Source organism: Haemaphysalis longicornis, unplaced genomic scaffold, assembly GCF_048455015.1.
Source record: "Haemaphysalis longicornis isolate Haplotype H1 unplaced genomic scaffold, Haemaphysalis longicornis Haplotype H1 scaffold_1, whole genome shotgun sequence".
In the NCBI taxonomy this organism is placed as follows: domain Eukaryota; kingdom Metazoa; phylum Arthropoda; class Arachnida; order Ixodida; family Ixodidae; genus Haemaphysalis; species Haemaphysalis longicornis.
This window is the reverse complement of record NW_027526203.1, coordinates 397,222,881-397,241,381: the sequence shown is the minus strand read 5'-3', so window position 1 is coordinate 397,241,381 and position 18,501 is coordinate 397,222,881. Positions and strand designations below refer to the sequence as shown.

General features: G+C 44.6%; 2 protein-coding genes across 2 annotated transcripts in view; one reads left to right on the top strand and one right to left on the bottom strand.

Moving 5' to 3' along the window:
• Positions 1-1,458: 1,458 nt before the first annotated feature.
• Positions 1,459-3,855, top strand: LOC144155347 (obg-like ATPase 1). Its single transcript, XM_077686718.1, has 2 exons — positions 1,459-2,597; positions 3,475-3,855. Exons 1-2 carry the CDS (start codon positions 1,740-1,742, stop codon positions 3,808-3,810), a joined length of 1,194 nt encoding a protein of 397 aa, XP_077542844.1. The 5' UTR covers positions 1,459-1,739; the 3' UTR covers positions 3,811-3,855.
• A 4,409-nt stretch (positions 3,856-8,264) lies between these two features.
• The window catches only part of LOC144155351 (RING finger and SPRY domain-containing protein 1-like), a 77,307-nt gene continuing 67,070 nt past the window's right edge, over positions 8,265-18,501 (bottom strand). Inside the window, exon 15 of the mRNA XM_077686722.1 lies at positions 8,265-15,557. Within this exon, the coding sequence (XP_077542848.1) occupies positions 15,470-15,557 (88 nt within the window). The 3' untranslated portion in view covers positions 8,265-15,469. The remainder of the gene's footprint in view (positions 15,558-18,501) is intronic.

Genomic DNA, 18,501 nt, shown 5'->3' with positions numbered 1-18,501 from the left:
ACGTCGGAAATGCGGCTCCCACTAAATCAGCGCCTGTGAAGTCAACCTTTCGCAGGCAAGTGCACGGGGTGCCAAGCACTGCTCACCTTCCGCTAGCGGTTTCACGAGTACAGGGGGCATCGGGCTGGCGGGACCGTGGCAGTGGTGGCTGGCCCCTGTGGTTCTGAGCTCCCGGAATGGCGGCTCCTCGCGCCGCGTGCCCTGGCAGAAGTCGCGCTCCTCGCGACAGCATGCACTGGAAGCCCTGCGTACAACGTCGTCTTCCTCTCCTCACGAATTTCGTGATTTCTAGTTTTTTTGCACTTCCGCCGTAATCGTTTTTCAAGCCCCTTCAGTCTGTCTCCAGGGGTTTCACTCGATCTGACTACCGATGCAGGTAGTACAGAACGAACAGCTTAGTCCTGCTTCTGCACACTGCACCAGGACTATTTGCTTGCACTGTAACTGCCAACACGGAGGTAATGCTTCACTAACGCGGCCACAGCACTGAAGCGACGGAAATGCTCTTGCAGGTCTGCGCTGAAAGTCCTTCCATGGCTACTCGAACTTGCATCTATTAGGCGCTGTTGTTTAGCATGAACTTCTGCCCTTTCGACACTACACGAGCGATGCTGTGGCGAAGAGAATAGCACTAGAAATTAAACACGAAGGGCTATTGTTCCGAAAAATAACACATACTTTTTTTAAAAAGTGAAGCAGCTGAGTATCTGATGCGGTGCTATTGCAGAACCACCTCGTCTTACGAATCCCACAAACCTGATTTTTCAACAGCATATTCCATTGGGCTATTTCGTGCTACAAAAAGTCCGGACTCGTCTAAGATTTCTTATAACAGGGCTGAGTTTGTCATCAGCTAGGTATCTGAACGTCCGCTTTTTGTTGTGCTGGTGTCGTCTTCTGAAGAACAAAATTAAAACGTTAATGAGTAGTTGCAAGTTAATTGAGCTGGCTTTGACAGAATACAAGAACGAACTGAGTGATGTACAAAATTATATCGGCGGGATTGAGAATCTCTATGGTCTTGACATCTTCGAGCTAGTTGGGTAGACGGATAGTTTTGAACTGAGCGGGTATCGTGGTGGTGGCGCGGCCCTTAAAAGAAGGGATGGCTATAAGGCCAACAAAAGGCACAAAAATAAACACGCTGAACAAATAAATACAAAAACAAACAAAATTTAGGCAGAAAGTTGGGCTTTTTTCCGTCTTTGGCGGCTTCGGTCCCTAGCACGGTGTAGGCTTCGGGGAGCTGCTTGCCACTTAGCGCCATCTCGGCGCAATTTATGAAAATGTACCCGCTTTTTCTTTTTTTTGCTGAGAATCTTCTTTATGGTAATAAAAATTGAAATAAAAATAGTACAATGTTATTAAATGTCAATAATTTGCGTTGTAAAATATCAAACTAAAACTGGGTTTTTTATTGATTTTTTTGTCATTTTTTAGCATTTCGTCAAAAACTTCGTTGTTTAATTGCCTGGTCCTACTTCTACCTTGGCAATAACATAAGCGGTACGGCTATACATAAGCAGCACAACGTAAAGGGCGAACGAACTGTTGCAGAAGGTAAATTCAGTAAACGCTGCATTACTGCCAAACAAGGGCCAAGGCTCTACGCGCGCCAAACGTAGCGGCACCGAAGCAGTCAGTCCCAAAACGCTGAGCTATCGTCATCGGTGCGAGCTTCCTGAAACCAAACACGTTGTCGGCCGAACGTCGCTGTCCGCCGGTGTCTTTATTTGAACATGCCGCCTAAGAAAAAGGAAGATGAGTCCGAGCGACCTGTTTTGATCGGTCGCGTCGGCACAAACCTCAAAGTGGGCATTGTTGGCCTGCCGAACGTGGGTAAATCGACCTTCTTCAACGTGTTGACAGCCAACCAGGTGCCCGCCGAGAACTTTCCTTTCTGCACGATTGATCCGAATGAGAGCAGGGTGGCCGTTCCTGACGCTCGCTTCGACTACCTCTGCGAGTACTTCAAGCCGCTCAGCAAGGTCCCAGCGTGCCTCAACGTCATGGACATAGCCGGGCTCGTGAAAGGCGCTAGCGACGGCCAGGGTCTGGGCAACGCGTTCCTGTCGCACATCCGAGCCTGCGACGCGCTCTTCCACTTGTGCCGCACTTTCGAAGATGAAGATGTCACGCACGTTGAAGGCGACGTCAACCCCGTTCGAGACATCGACATAATCAACGAGGAGCTCCGGAAGAAAGACGAGGAGTACCTGCTAGGCGTCATCGACAAGATGGAACGCACCGTGCTGAGAGGTGGCGACAAGAAGATGAAGCCAGAGTACGACATCCTGGTCAAGATCCGAGGCATCCTGTGCGACGAGCAGAAGCACTTGCGCTTCTGCGACTGGAACGCGAACGAAATCGAGGTGCTGAACAAGCATCTGTTCATTACTGCCAAGCCCATGATCTACCTGGTCAACCTGGCTGAGAAGGACTTCATTCGCAAGAAGAACAAGTGGCTGCCCAAGGTCAAGGAGTGGGTAGACAAGAACGACCCCGGCGCTGCTGTCATTCCCTTCAGCGGCGCCTTCGAGCATAAGCTCATCGAAATGGATGCCGAGCAGAAGAAAGCCTACGAAGAGGAGCACAAGGTGAGCGCCCGGCACGTGCGCATGCCAATCGGCCTTTCGGTGGTCTGCAAGTCAATACGACGGGCGCACGGCTGTTGTTAGGATCGAAGCGTCTTTTAGGATACGCAGGCGCTGGATAAGCAAACCGGAAGGGCCATCCCGTCCTTCCACTGCAACTGCCCTACAAGCCGAGCCCCTTTTACCGGTGTCACTGAAATTACTATTCAGGGAACTAGTTTTGCCACCCCTTGTACTGGAACCTGCAGCAACCGAAATGCAGGTGCTCAAAGTATAAATAAAATTACAGGTAATTTGTTGCATACGCGAGAGAGAGAGAGAGAGAGAAAAAAAAAAAAGAAAACTGGTCCCAAATGTGCATAAACACAACTTCACAAAAATTGCTTTGAGTTTTCTCGGTAAAATGTGGCCGATAAATAATTTGTGTGTCAAGGTACAGTAAACAACTTAGTTTCCCAGATAACTGCATTTATGCGAATTTTGCGGGCCGCTTCTGGTTCGTAAAGAATTGTCTCGCAGTCAAGTTTTGTAGACTGTTAGTATTTAGATATTTGCCATATGGATGCTCTCCATTCCCTTGAGCACCATTTTAGTGAGAGAAGACATCTCAAAGGGCCCCTGGACGGTGAGAACAAAATGTCTCCTTTGTGTGACAAACAGGCACAGCTTTGTAGCTGCTTGTACGACTACATTAAGGTGGCTCAAAAGTACAGTGATGCCATGCGTGAATGCTGCCAGGACTGCTGGAGTGTTCAGCTTAATTTTCTCCATGCACGTGTCAGTGTGAGCAGTGTTGCACAGGCCCTTGCAGCTGACGATGTCTCGTGAATGAGCATTCAAAATGGTTGTTGACTAATGATTGTTTTTTTATCCCGCAAAGGTGACCTCAGTTCTGGAGAAGATCATAGTGACTGGCTACAAGGCACTGCAGTTGATGTACTTCTTCACCGCTGGAAAAGACGAAGTCAAGGCGTGGACCATTCAGAGGCACACCAAGGCTCCGCAGGCTGCGGGGAAGATTCACACCGATTTTGAGAAGGGCTTCATCATGGCCGAGGTGATGAAGTTTGAAGACTTCAAAGAGGAAGGCTCCGAGGCAGCTGTCAAGGCTGCAGGCAAGTACCGACAGCAGGGTCGGAATTACATTGTGGAAGATGGGGATATCATCTTCTTCAAGTACAACGCAGGAGCTGGGTTGCAGGCCAAGAAAAAGTAGTCATGTAAACTGTGCAAACTTCATAAAGACTCCTGGCTGTTCCTATATTGTGTCCTTTTTTTCTTTTTTAGTGTTGTCATCTTCCCCTTTTTCCAGTTGCTCTTGACCTTTGTGTTAGCATTGCCCATATAACTGCAGCTTGAAAATAATTTTTCAAGCCCTTGCCAGCAAGCCAGTACAGCAAGGTCAGACCTTTTCTGATGGCCTTTAACCTGAATTGTGAGGGCCAAGTTTCCGTACGTGAAAAGAGTTCAGTCATTGCTGAAATGATAGTCCTATTGGTGCCTTCTTGCTATTGGAGTCTTTTAGTGGAAAACAGGCATAGCCAAGAACTGCAGCTGTACTCGGGAACAAGCTAAGAATGGCAATAGCTCATGTACGGTATCACTCCGCCCAAGTGACTGACCCAGATGTCAACGGGTGTGCAAGTTTTGAAAGGAGACTGCTATGAATGCATGATGTCGTTTGCCTTTTCTCACGTAGTTTGTCGTCACTGCAGTAGTTTATAAGCATATTAAGTCTGAAAAATCACGAAAACGGCTTGTGCCATGTTCCAAATATTCCCAGCAACGCACTACTTGTGCCGTGTGGAGTGACATCTGGATGCGGTGACGAGGAACATAGCGGCAACTTGCGCTGCCGTTCTGAAGTTGTACCCGAGTATACAAGGCGTACGTGCACTGTTTGCTGGGCAGCTCTGGGAGCAGATTTTCTGCCCTTATTTGCTCGTTGGAGGTTATCAATAGAAAGCTCTTGCATAAAAAAAATTTGTATGTAAATGCCATAAACGTGCTAGGAAAATATAAATTGAAAGCATTAATATGTCAATCTTAGCTTTACTGTCATACTGACTTGGCTTCTGTGTTGTGCTAGTCCGTTCCAATTGTAGAGATTGCACAGCAAAATACCGTAATGTTCTGGCATAACACAGCATGAAAACAAGAATGAAAAAAAAGGCTTTTCTTCATTCTCCTTTTCGCGCTGTTTTGAGCAATGTTGCGGCAAAATCTACTAGCCCAAGTTCAAACCTTTAAACTAAGAATTTTGATGTGGGTATTAACGACACTTGCATACTTTACGCACTTATGCCCATGGTATGCAGGTAATTTCAAAGTCTGTTGAGGTTTCAAGTGTGTGAAGGGAAATATGACATCCACCTCAATGCAGCCATATGGCTGCAAAGAGAAGCTGTACAGCTTCCTCAGAAACTTTGCAGTTGAAGAAAAATTCGTCCTGGTCCAGGATTCGAATCCAGGACCACCGCCTTTAACTGCACCGCCTACAACTAGGTGGTTCTCCTTGATTCAAATCTTGGAGCAGGACGAATTTTTCTTCAACTGCAAAGTTTCTGAGGAAGCTGCACAGCTCCTCTTTGTAGGCATATGGCTGCATTGAGGTTGATTTCAAATTTTCCTTTGCAGAAACTTACTCCATTTTGGGGATTTCCCTTAAATCTGGTTGGTTAACACCTGTCTCACACTTCGAGTTATTTATTTATTTATTTAGCAATATTGCTAGCCCCAACGTGGGGCCATAGCAGAGTGGGTGCACATGGTACAACAAAATGAACAGCACAATACTGAAGTCGGAACACAGAACAATGCACTTCAAACAACATAGAAAAGGTTTCACATGCAAAAAAAAAAAAAATTGTTGATCAATTCGCTCTCGCCCTACAAATGGCTAGCCTCCTGGTTAGCTCAGTTGGTAGAGCGACTGCCCTGGTTAGGTGGTGGTCCCGGGTTCAAATCGTGAACCGGGATGAATTTTTCTTCAACTGCGAAGTTTCTAAGAAAGCTGTACAGCTTTCCTTTGTAGCTGTACGGCTGCATTGAGGTGGATGTCAAATTTCCTTCGCAGAAACTTCCTCCACTTTGGGGAATTCCTCCTAAATCTGGTCGGTTAACACAAGTTTCGTGTTTTAATCGATTCAAATGGCAAGGCGGGCTTTTTGCTAGTAGCAGCTTTTCATCAATTAAAAAAAACTACGGAAACACCTAAGCTTTCTCTTCTGATGTGAAAATGCACGAGCTTCACTTCTCATACAGTTACGTTGCCGAGTTTTTCTACCTTTTCATTATGATAATTTGCCCTCTTGCATTGCATCTTTTCCTTCCTGTCTCCGTTGCCATGACTAACAGCCTTGACCAATCACCCTTGTTAGGCCTGTATGCAGGGTGCTTAAAGTTAATGTTGAGCATAATGCCGTGCCAAGCATGTACAGTCTTTGTCAAAATTTTCTAGGCCATGCCAAAAGTGCACAGGCCGCAAAAGATTCAATGTACAAGCTTACGTCCTGAGCAAGGCTGAGACATTGCGGGAAATCTAGAGAAAACACCTTTCTTTCTTACTGTCATACAATAATTTTGTCACATTTAAAGGTTAAGCTAATTCTTTTGATTCTTCGTGGTCCAGAAGGCTTCGAATTGGCCTAGAAAATTTCAACAAAGGGTGTACATCAAGCTGCAGCTACCAGATAATAATGTTGGACCTAACAGCGTGACGCTGAGCCAAACGTCGTGGCACCACATACCAGCATCTCCCATCCCTTTGCTACACATCAGCAGTTGGGCTGGTTATATTTCGACCTTTTTGTCACCACCCCTCTTCAACATGTTGCAGCCTATCAAGTGGGTGCACACCTACATTCGCAGTTGGTTGGCATTTTGCAGACAGGTTCAGGCTTCGCTTTTTGGTTGCGCTGAACCAATAAAAATGTTGCCAATAGATTTGGTTGCATGAATCTCTTAAAACAAGCTAAGTAAGGCCATTGAAACTAGACTCGCGACAATTCAAACTTGAAGGGACCCCAGGATTTTGTTTGAATTATCAGAAGTTCCAATAAATATGACTGCGGGCAGCATACCATGTTGTAATGAAACATTCACATATATTTAATAAAATAACATTCACATACCATACTGAAGTGCTATTCACCCTTAAATCACAAAGGGATCATTCATCCGCCCTGCCTGACATCTTTTTTTTTTTTTTTTAAAGCGAAGCTTTTTACCTCTGCCCCCCAAGGGTTCTTAGCGACTGTTGGTGCCAACAGAAAACTCCCGAAAACAAATAAAAAGTTAGTGGCACCGCCATGAATCGAACCTAGAACAAATAGAGAAACAGAGCGAGAGCCTGTTGTCTTAACGATTGAGCTTCGAGCCCACGTGGAGACGGGGGAGACATATGGTGCACTCACCAAGCACACTTGCGGGTTTACTCCCTGCGTTCTCACTGAATGACAGTGATAGCGTCACGCGACCTATTGTGCCACTGTGCGCTCTGCCCACGGCACGTGTAGTGGCCATGTGCGCGCCTTGCGCATGCACTAGGAGTTATAAAAATTAAAGGAAGCTCACATCAATGCATGGCATCTCACTTCTCCTCTGCCTCTGCCGCGATCTCATCGCCTCCGTCGGCGGCAGCAGAGACGGAGGAGAAGTGAGATCGTCTAACACCGGATTTGCGCTTCCTTTAATTTTATAAAAAAAAAAAGTGTGTCCTCTCATGTGCTTCGCCAATACAACTCAACCAACCACTGTCCATGAATCATGCATTGATTTAACCTTAGCAAAGGATATCTCTTTAAAGTAATAAAGGGTGTGGTTAAGTGCACTTCACTTGTCTCTGGCTCACTCTTTGTAGAGCACGTGTGTGGATTCAAGTGACATCGTGTGGGTAATCGATGTCGGTGTCGCTTACAGCTTCCGTTTCCGACCACCTTCACAGGGTGGATTGGCGCGCATTTTTTTCTTCTTTCTTCCTCAATCCACACATCGTCACTGACACGCGCTGTTTCACTTTGACGCGAGTGTGCAGGTAATCGGCTTCATCGTGACCGCTAGTGATACAAGGATGCTTCTAGCCACATATTTTCCGGCAAGGACAAGCAAGAAGTACCAACTAATCCCATTTATGCAATGAAGCAGTTTGAATTAGGCGGCTTTAAAATACATTAGACATAACGGGGGCAACCAAAATATTTAAATTTGTTTGAAATAATCTAAAAATTGAATTTTTGTGAGTGTACTGTATGTCAGATGGGCGATCGTCACACGGAGGTTATGCAAGAGTCGCAATTTCTTAGCGTGGATGCGTAGGAATGACAGCAAATCCATCCTGCATTCAGGCATGCTTTACTGCAGCTCTCAGGCGGCTGTGTTGTGGTGTACGGTCATGAACACATGAAACACGAACACGAAATTATGAACCAGAACACGCAAAATAAAAAAAAATATCGATTGTGGAGATCAAATAACGGGCTGCTAGTGGTATATTTGGAAATACACATTTACAAACTTTGTTATCGTAATACTAAAGCCAAGCGGCAAGTTTACCTGTATGGAAAGAAATCTTGCTATTTGTGTGTTCTGGTTCATATTTTGCATATTTTCCTGTTCGCATTTCATTTGTCCATGGCTGTACATGAAGATAAATTTGAGAACACACTGCACTTGGCGAATAGCTCTTTTAATCACTTAGTATGTATGATACACAGTATACGACAAGCTCATTATTTACATGACTCTCTAATGGCCTCGCAGGCAAGGCTAGAGAATGAAAAATATTATTTAGAAGTATATTTCTTTAGCAGAAAGAAAAATAAGGTGACTAGATCCTGTACAGGTGACCCAGATGCTGCTTGGGTATGACACAGAAACACGCCCAGTGCAATGCAATTGACAAGCAGCAGCCACAGATCGAAGCACAACTTGTTTCTTGTGTCTCTTGGCAAGAGAGCAAGCATTACTCGTGACACTATTTTGGCTACCACATCCTGACCATGAAGGTTTTTCACGTTTGCTGGAGAGTAACTAGCATTCACACAAATGGTCCAGGTCTCATCAGAACAGGCAGCGAAGACCATACAAAAACAATTTAGATTAGGTAAAAGTGCTTACAAGGTGCCCTCCTAAGACACTGCTTTACACTGGCCTGGTAAGTTAAGCACAGGGTTGTCACTTCAGCTCTAATGTCCTGCGTCAGCGGTGATGACAGCCAGTGTTCACTACACTTTTCCGGCGCTCGGTACTCAAGGGAAACTTGGCAAAGCTAGCACCAAGTGACAAGTTGTACACACAAGGGACTCTCAAGTATGGTTACCACACAGGTAAAGAAAGCACTTCATAACTTGGAACTTCTTGGAGTGCTGTCACAAGATGTGTCTGTCTGTCAGCTATCATCAGAAATGCAAGCTGCCTGCCTCGAATGTTGCAACAAAGAAACTAAAAATACCGGAGTTCTACACAAAAATCAGCGTGACACTACACACTCCATGCACAGGCAAAGTTTCATTGGAAACTTCCTTTAGGGAACTGCTGGGTAAAGAAAAATGCATAGCAGGCATGTGCAATTCATGGTTGGATAAACTTTCCATTGCTCAAATTCCTACTATGGTTTGCAAGTTCATTGCAAACCATAGCAAGTTATGCAAACTTGCAAACATTTGCAAGTTATTGGCCTTGGGTGAAAGCAGGCTAAGTTTCAAGATGTACCACCACTCTTTTTCCTTTACCATTGCAGTCACAGTCTTTATACACAGGTTCAGCACCTCCTTTACAATTGAAATGTGCGTTTTATATTGGCAGGTAGAATGGTCGGAGTGCAAAAGCAACTTCGTGACACGAGTTCAGCACTTCCTTCACAACTGAAATGTGCGCTCTTGTAGGGCCAGGTAAAATGGTTGGAGTGCAGAAACAAAGCTTACATCATTGAGGGCTACGAAACTGGAGATCATGGGTGAAGAGCTGTGCATAATCACCTCGCCCCGCAGAAATAAAAATGGCAGATCAACCAGCTGTTCTTTCAGCTCTTGTGCCAACAGGGCCAAGTGGTATATACTATACCTTCGCTAATCACAACTCGACAAACAAGATTACAAAAATGTAAGAGCATAATGCCCCCAATTCCTGCTCGTGCACAAAGCTCAGCTACTTCATAAAACCCTCAACTGCTTTTCTTGGCAGCTGGTTGCATTCCTTCAGTAAATGGTACTCAAAATGCCTGCAGTCCTCGCGCCACATAATAAATGGCTAAAACACAGCTTGGCTTGGCTTGTTCCATGCAGTCACAGAGATGTGTCCCCCTCCCGTTTGCTCTGTTTTAGGCGAGGCACAGCCACGGCCCAGTTTATTCGCCATTTGGCTGTCTCTTCGGGAGGAGGCTTTGGTTCCTCATTCTATGCCTCCCATAGAGAATGCTATGCACAGCAGAAACTACTGAACTGATTTGAATAAAATGGGTTGCGGTAAAAACAAATTCATATAATAAGATTTTAGGAGTAGTTTTAAGTCTGGCTGTCGCATTGTAACTATACAAACTGACATCAGAGCTTTAAAAAATATGAAATGCTAATGTAACAGGCATTTAAGGAGAACCTGAAGCACTCTTCAACACAATTTAGTTAAGAGGCAGGTTTTATGCTAACACTCGATAGCAGAGTAGGACATAACTAGACCTAAACTGCAGTCAAGTTGAGGCACAATCGGCGTTGGTATCTTATACCCTCACTGCTTGTGCCACAGTGATAATGGAAAACACTACATACAGCCCTCAATGGGCCAACTTAGCCTGTTCACAACTGGGTGACCAGTGCTGTAGATTGCTTTTGCTCGGGGCACAACATTTCCTAGGGACAGGTTGGTACCTTATGTCCCACAACATTCAGCTGCCAACAGCCAATATAATGGAATTTTTTTTCTTTTGAATGGAATCAGTTTAACAATCACTATAGGCAGTTGTTTTGTGCACTGCAAAGTATTCACAATGGGAGGCAGAGAATCTTGAAAAAATGGTGCCAAATGAACTATTTAATTGTATTGAAATAAACACGTCACTGCTAAGGCAGTGGGTCTTAACCGGCGAACTACGTTCATATTTTTTTCCACTGCGCGTGCGCCTGGTTTGTGAAGCACGAGAATGTGGGGCTAATGCTCTTGCCAGAATGTTTGAAGCAAAGCTCCTGAACTGACCAGTGGCAGTACTTTGCCTTTAGTCAAACCTCTACCCTGCCCTCCTTACTATACGATTGATTGCTTTCCTACATTGTACGCTAAGTGTGGCCGTCGTGCTCCTCTGCAGAGCGTCTGCATTGCTTGTGATGTGTCCCTTTCAGACAAAGACATGCTGACAGTGCCATGCAACTTTCTGTTCCTTGTTTTCTTTGGAATTGAAAGGTGCAATCTCAGTTACTAGTACATGCATTCTGCCTTGTGCACGCCTTGTCCAGGTCATTTGGTTTGGGAGGGAGAGAGAGAGAGATGAGAGGAGTGGTCAGAGAAAGATAGTGAGGAGAGAGTGATCCACCACGCCTGGAGATTGCTTAACAAATCAACATTTTAGGACGAACTAGGACGATGGGTGCCAAGCATAGGCACGTAGTTACAGAGGAAAAGTGGGCACAAACGGAAGCACACCATCATGGACACAGTGTGCAAATATCACGCTCAGGAGAGAAGTCCGCCAAGCCTAAACACCAAAAGTTCAACACTCCTAAGGAGATTGGCAACAGGCTTCGGAAGGTGCACGGAAGCCGCTTGCGCAAAAAGGGCTTGGTTGCCTTTGCACAGCATGACAGGCACGTGCTGTCCTTTTGATGCGATTTAATAGGGCCCGGACATAAAAGAAATGTAGACAACAAAGAGGTGATTCTCAACTACTGCTGACGCGGCCATAACAGCAAGGAGGAGGGGCTGTTTCCATGTGGCCTCCCTTACTATTGCACACTTCTCGCGTGTTGCAGGCTCATAAGCGTGCAAGTGCGGTGTCGCCGCTCAGGACCTGAAACTGCCTCCACAGGGCTTGCATCATCAACGCTTTAGCCTCAATGTGAAAACTGGGGTCTAAAAAGTACAAGCTAAGACAGTACACTCTTGCCCACTCAACCAAGCCATTCTATGCTGGCAAAGGGGGACTTGTTTGTACCCTTCATGATGCACTGCGGAATTTCAGCTACCGGCTAGCAATACATGATGTGGTAGTGCTTTACAAATAACCCTTAGTGACGATGGACATGCCCAGCTCACAAAAGGTACTGCATACTTTCCTTTTGATTGTGTGTGTACTTTGTCGCATTGTCTGGCACCACTGCTTAGGGTTATGCAGCCAAAATAAGCTTCCTGCTTTAGACCTTCTACCACTCTCAAAACGTTAACGTTTAAACAATTGCTGTTGTCGGATCAGTGGTAATACCATTACAGTATAAAGAAAATTCTACAATTTTTTCTTTTCTTGAAGTCCTAGAGCCCCGCCCTCATAAAAAGGGAATAGTGCAGAAGCCTCACAGACAACAATGCACTGGGCAACACCCCCTAGCACATCAAATGTCTTGGTGCACAAAATATTTCCAGTTATCGCCATCTTTCCAACGGCACGGCCTTTATGCTTGCATAACGAAATTTCCCAGAAATAAAAATGTGAGTAAATGTGAAAATTTTTTGTGTAGCATGCTTCTAGTTAGAAAAAAAAATATTTGTGGCTACATTACGGCAGCCTAAAGAAGAGTGTTGATGCTTTTCATGGTATGTACTGAGGTCTGCCTGTAGATGCTTTTCAGAGCACAATGCTGACCTGGGATACCTGGTTAAGGGGGGTGGAAGGTAAAACCAACTAGAACTTGGAATTTTTTATTATAGTGCCAAAATACGCTATCATTCCTCGAAAATGTACCCACGAAGTGCCATCCTGATATGCGCAGCAGAAGACATTTAAAAATGATGCCAAACACGTTCTCATGTGACCCCGCCTTGTCACTGCAAGTTTCGTGTGGTGCAAAGTGGCATTTCCTTTGTTACTTTTTATATACAAATGAGTTATACCATTTACCTTTATCATTACTTAGAAATATAGCACTTGATTAAATTTTTCTGCAGTTCAGTATATGCGCAATGGCGCTGCATTAGTTCTAATAACATTGCACATGCATTGCAAAATGTTTGTTTACATGTGGTAGGCCAACTAGAATTCTGTTTGTGCACATGCAATTTGTTTCTTTTTTTGACAGATTAAAGTTATCTTTCATGGCTGAAGTGCACTGTGCTAGTAGCCTTGTCTCATTTTTTTTTCCGAATCCATGCAAGCAGCGACAGTTTAAAAAAAAAATGAAATGAAAACTGCACTGGGATTTCTCATAACATCATTTTAGCTGACAAAAGGAACATTTTTTTTTCAACCATTCAAGTTTCCAAAGACATATTTTTTAGAGTTGTTTCTCAATGCTAGTTACACACTCTGAACCAAAATAAATTTGTTGTCACAACAATTTGTTTTTTCTATTCAGACTTTGTTCTGCTGATAATTAGTAAAATTTGAGCTTGAGCTATGTAACTATCTTTTACAGCTTTTGCATTATTTGTTAATATGAACAGAAACTGAGACCCCAACAAAGTAGTATTATGAGCTACCACGCATGTCTTTGAGGTAGCAAAATACCTTTTTGTTAAGCGTCATTCTGCAGCAAAAGCTACTTTGTTGCGGATACTTTTCATGTGATTCAGCAGTGCTATGTGAGAAGAGATGTTGCTTTAGGTTGACTGGAGGTCTTACTTGGGTGTATGCTCTACATGACAGATGCTGGCTGCAACCATTATTTAGAGTAAGTAAGAGCTTTGGCCCCTGCAGAACAGCTAAAAATTGGTTTGTGACCAATCTTCAAATGGAAATGCTAGATTGAAAGCTAAGTTGAATTCGAAAACTGTAAAACTAAATTGGAGTCAGTGAAGTGTAACAATTGAATTTTACTTGCTCTGCCTTTTTAAACAATCTAAACCTACCCAAGTTATAAAAAATATTTAAGTTTGTGCTAATGCTACATTTCTGCTATGATTATGGCCAGAGTGGCTGGATGTCCTGCGCCAGACAACATTTTTGACTTGCACCTGGCTATTTAATTAAGTAGGCAGGCAATTTCTTCCTCCATTGCTGCACATGCTGTAAAAAGTACTGCTTGAAATGTTCTTTGATAAACAGTTGTACTAAAAACTACCACTGCTGTTAGAAAGTGACAATGCGTTCAGGTAAATAATGATTCTACACAGGAACAAACAAGCAGTGTTTTACTTCGCTACATTACCATGCTGCCGGCTGAATAAGAATTAAGCAAGGGGAACTGGAACACGTTTAAAAAATGGTCAATAAACTCGTGCAACCACAATGTTACAGCTCAACGACAGAGCCAAATATCACTTTTTCACAAACAGCAGAAAGGTCACAATTATGATGCGAAGTTTGCCACCGCTTTCTGGAGCATATTTCAAATGCCCACTATTTTTTGTGCCACTTTTACGTGTTGCTGCTACCTTTTTCATTTACATACCTCCAGTAACACACAAGTATCATCTTCAAACATCTGCTCTCTGTAGTTGCCAACATTCTTCATCGATTAGTGTTTCCTGCTGAATGTGCTGAATGATTACACCCTATCGTGTTCACCAACGTTTCACTCTATTTACTTTTTAACCTGCTCATCATACACCTTATGGGGAAGAATTGTGTAGGCTGTTTGAAGTAAGGTGCTTAGCGAAACCGCCTTTCCACCAGCTTTTAATTGTGCTTCCCTTTGAGTGCGGAAGGACTGAATTGTGCACAGATTTACAAAAGCTGAACTGCTACTGGCAGCCGCCTTCCATTTCCCTATGTGCGCCCACAACACATTTCACAAGCGTTCTCTCTGCTGATGGATGCTTCAACTGGTGCAGCCACACCGAACGGCACTGAAGCGAAGCACACGATCACTAAAACTGAACCCTAATGCTCAGCACAGCATGCACTGGGTTTGATCACAATAAAAAGTTCTGCCGAAATTGCTAAAGACTGCACAATCGTCACTCACAAGCACCCAGCCCCAATAATTCTTCATTTGCTACACAAAAAGGAAAGTTTATGTCTGGGGGAAAAATAAAAAAGGGGACACTATTCACACCACAAAAATGTAGCTCCTCTTTCTCTGCAGCTAGAACAAGCTGGCTGCTAATTGCAGTTAACAGAAGCAAAAGGTCATTTCGACAGACAAGAAAGTGGCAGCAGGTTTTCTGAACATTTCGAGACTGTTTTGGAACACATGGGATCCCCCCCCCCCCCCCCCCCCCAAAAGGAGAAACTGTAATCAATTGATACGTAATTTAAGCTGTGCGTATAAAGTTGATCATACATCCACCTCAACAAATTATTTACAAAAGTATCACTAACGAGAGCCTTAAGAAACCCAAATTGTTAAAAACCTATAAAGTAACACAAAATTTTACACAGGTGCCTCTGTGGCTTTCAGTAACCGCTAGTCCTGGCCACTTTATTGCTTTCAACCAATGTCACAAATAAATAAAATGGTCCGACACCAACAGACCGTATTTTCATCAGCAATTTTGCCACATCAAAGTGTTGCCCCACTGTTCTCCAACAAAGCTAAGAAAATTTGTCTTTTTTTTTTTTTGATACAGTGGTGGTTACAATGCATGCACGACCATCTTCAGCGCTGATCACGAGGCAAGGGTGCCGTCAATCGTGCACGTAAGGTAACTAAGGTAAAGGCGAAGGAGGGGGGGAAAGATAAGGGCTTCCCCAGCATCCGCAGCCCGCGTTCAATTTTTGCCCCACTAGCACCAACTCCCAATGGAATGCCAGACGGTTGTGCGCAGTGGCCGGCCGCCCGTGTAGACATCTCTGGTTACAGCGACGCCTCTATCCGCTCCCGGATCTCGCTTCGGCACATGGGGCACACCTCCAGCTGCAGGGCACACTCGCTGCAGAATCCCCTGCGACAGACAAGTCAATGCACTGACGAACAGCGACACTCCTCCATCGGCCGCAGTGCATTAGCCTGCTGGACACCAAAGAGGCCAGCACCTTTGTTATGGGCAGAGCATGTACTATTGCGCTTATTGCTGCACATAAGCACTAGAAAGCTACTGAACACCATCCCTAGATATAAATAATTACTTGAAGAATCAGCACATTGCCACAAAATATTGTGCACCTGCTACTGCACTTGTGCTTCAGAGGATCGTTTATAAAGCCACCTTCAGCTTAAATAACAAACTCAGTGCATCTTTTAAATGATACACGCATGCTTCGATCATGGGATTTCGTACACTCTGGCCACAGAATTAACGATGGTTTCCTTTCACAGGTCTGTAATGTTGCTGGACAAGAGGTTAATGTCCCTTTCAAATTCGTGCTATCAGCAGTAATTGATGGTGTTTGAATCAGGAGAGCTAGGAAGCCAAATGTTAAGAGCTTGCGGAATTACGGAGACACTTAGCCAGCCACTGTTCAGTCGCATAATACCTCTGTCACACAGGCACTTTCAATCCGGATTGAAGCGAAGCGCGATTACATTTCGAGCGCGTTCGACGCACCGCCGCTGCTACACGGCACGTTTCGATCCTGATTGAGAAGTTGCACCGGTTGCAGTCACATACGCCAGATGGCGCTAAAAATGTACTTCGCGGACGGCGTTTGGTAACTGTACGGTCGTAGTTATACGGAACTATATAAATGTTACAGCACGCTTATTTGGGTAAACTTATTTGATACAATTTGTGGCATTAGTTGAAGTTGTCACCTTCTGTGCCACTACTCAGCGGGGACGACAGTATCACCGTTTTCATCCGATCGCACTTGGAAACCTCAGTCGCGCTTGAGAAACCAGGATTGAGTTCGAGCTCGTTTGAGCTCAATCGCGATTGACACTGCCATGTATCAGCGCCTGATCTAGAATGAGCTCGATCCGGATCGACTCAATCGTGACTGAAAGTGCCCATGTGACAGGGGTATAACGTTGCTTTGACAAGCTCAGCTATTCTAGCCGCCTTTGAGCAGGCTTCTTTCTTTTGACCCGAAATGGTGATGATGATGATAGTTTTTTTTTTGCGCAAGGGCATCAAGGCCAAAGAGCGCCAGTACAATGATGAGGATTAGTTCAGGAGAAAAATGAAGTAGAGACTATATAATAGTAGGTTATAAAATTTATGTACAAATAAAAACTACATAGTTAAAATTGGTGTAAAGGACCAAATAAAAACAAATGTCACTATGACATGAATTTGCTACACCTTATGCCACCGTCCTTGCATAAGCAAGGACGGTGGCTGAAGGGTGAGATGGTGACTAGGCTCATGGTTGATATGACAATGGATGTTGAGGTATCATGAGTTTATACAATTCAGGAAAGTGGCGTTCTCTTTGTGGTTTAAGTATTTTGCATTCCACTAGTACATGAATGACGGATAACAACCCTCCACATATCGAGCAGCATGGCTGTTCTGCACCTCTCAGTAGGTATGCATACGTAGTATGGGTATGGCCTATCCGCAGTCTACAGAGAGTTACCTCAATACCCTTTCTCCTTTATCAGTGACTGATTTACCTATTTTTGGTTTTATCATATACAACTTATTTGTTTTCTGCCTGTTCCATTCTTCCTACCAATGGTCATGCAGACTCTTCCAAACACGATTTAAGATTCTCATAAGGCCCGTATCGAACATCTAAGTTACTTCAAAGAGCAGCTGCTACTGCATTCCTGTCTGCTTCTTCATTTCCAGCTATGCCGCAGTGGCTTGGAACCCAACAGACTGTGACTTCTAGGTTTTGCTTGTGTGGTAAGCAGAGCTGTTTTAGAAGCCTATTAAAAGCTGGATTCTCTGTAATTTGCCTGAGGACAAGGCCCGTACTGCACTTTGAGAGTCAGTGAATATCACTGACATCTGAACTTTGCCATGAATTATATGCTCTACAGCCAAAAGAAGACCATACGTTTCAGCAGTGAATATGGATGTGGTTTTAGGCATATTCTTTATCATTAAAAGGGCAGGACAATGTGCAGCACATGCAACAGCGTCTATGGACTTGGATGCATCTGTGTAGAGCTCAGATGCTCTGTATTTATTTTGTAGGTACAAAAAGGGCTGCATTATTAAAGGGGTCCTGAAATACCTTCCGCCGATGCATGGATGTACATGTAACCAAATAAAGCAATGTATTAGCAATCTCCTCCCGCAAGAATTTTGTTAAAGCGATGAGTATTAGCTGAGAAATCGTAAATTGAAAACCGCGCATTATCGTCGCGCCGCGTTTCCTCCTCCTTTCAACTTACTCTCCGCTGTTGACGACGCGTGAGCCTTCCCTCCCATGATGCTGTGCTCCTCACCGGTGACGTACTTCCACTACTGCGCTGCTCAGACTGAACGTCTGCTACGGGCAAGCTTTGTTGACGCCATGAATCCCGCACTCCGCTTAAGGCTGGAAAAGTGAACGAAAAATCTGGCCGCATGTGTGCGGCGGCCTGGCTTTGCCCTTTCGCGGTGTACGTTGCTGCTGTTGAATCGGCGGCGAACTCGCAGTCGCGCGGGGAGGATCGTGTGCTCGTTCTCTTTGATGCACCGCGCACGGTTTATCCAAAAAGCGCCGTATCAGATGTGGCCCCGCTGGTGCCGGGTCTTATTTTGCGGCGGTGGTAATTCCTGCCGGCGGCATGTGAAAAAGGCATTTTAAACCGATACAGAACCCGTGCACAAAACGCTTCAATCATGTGACCAGTTCAGCTTGGGGCGACGCGTGGTGGAGAGCGGCAACGTTGGCAAAATATTCTCCGCCGCGGCTCTGAGCTTTCTAGCGCTGGAGCGAGCGCCATTTCTTTGACAATCTCAAACATCGGTTGCCTTGGCAACAAGGCACAAACCGCTCTAAAAGTCAGTT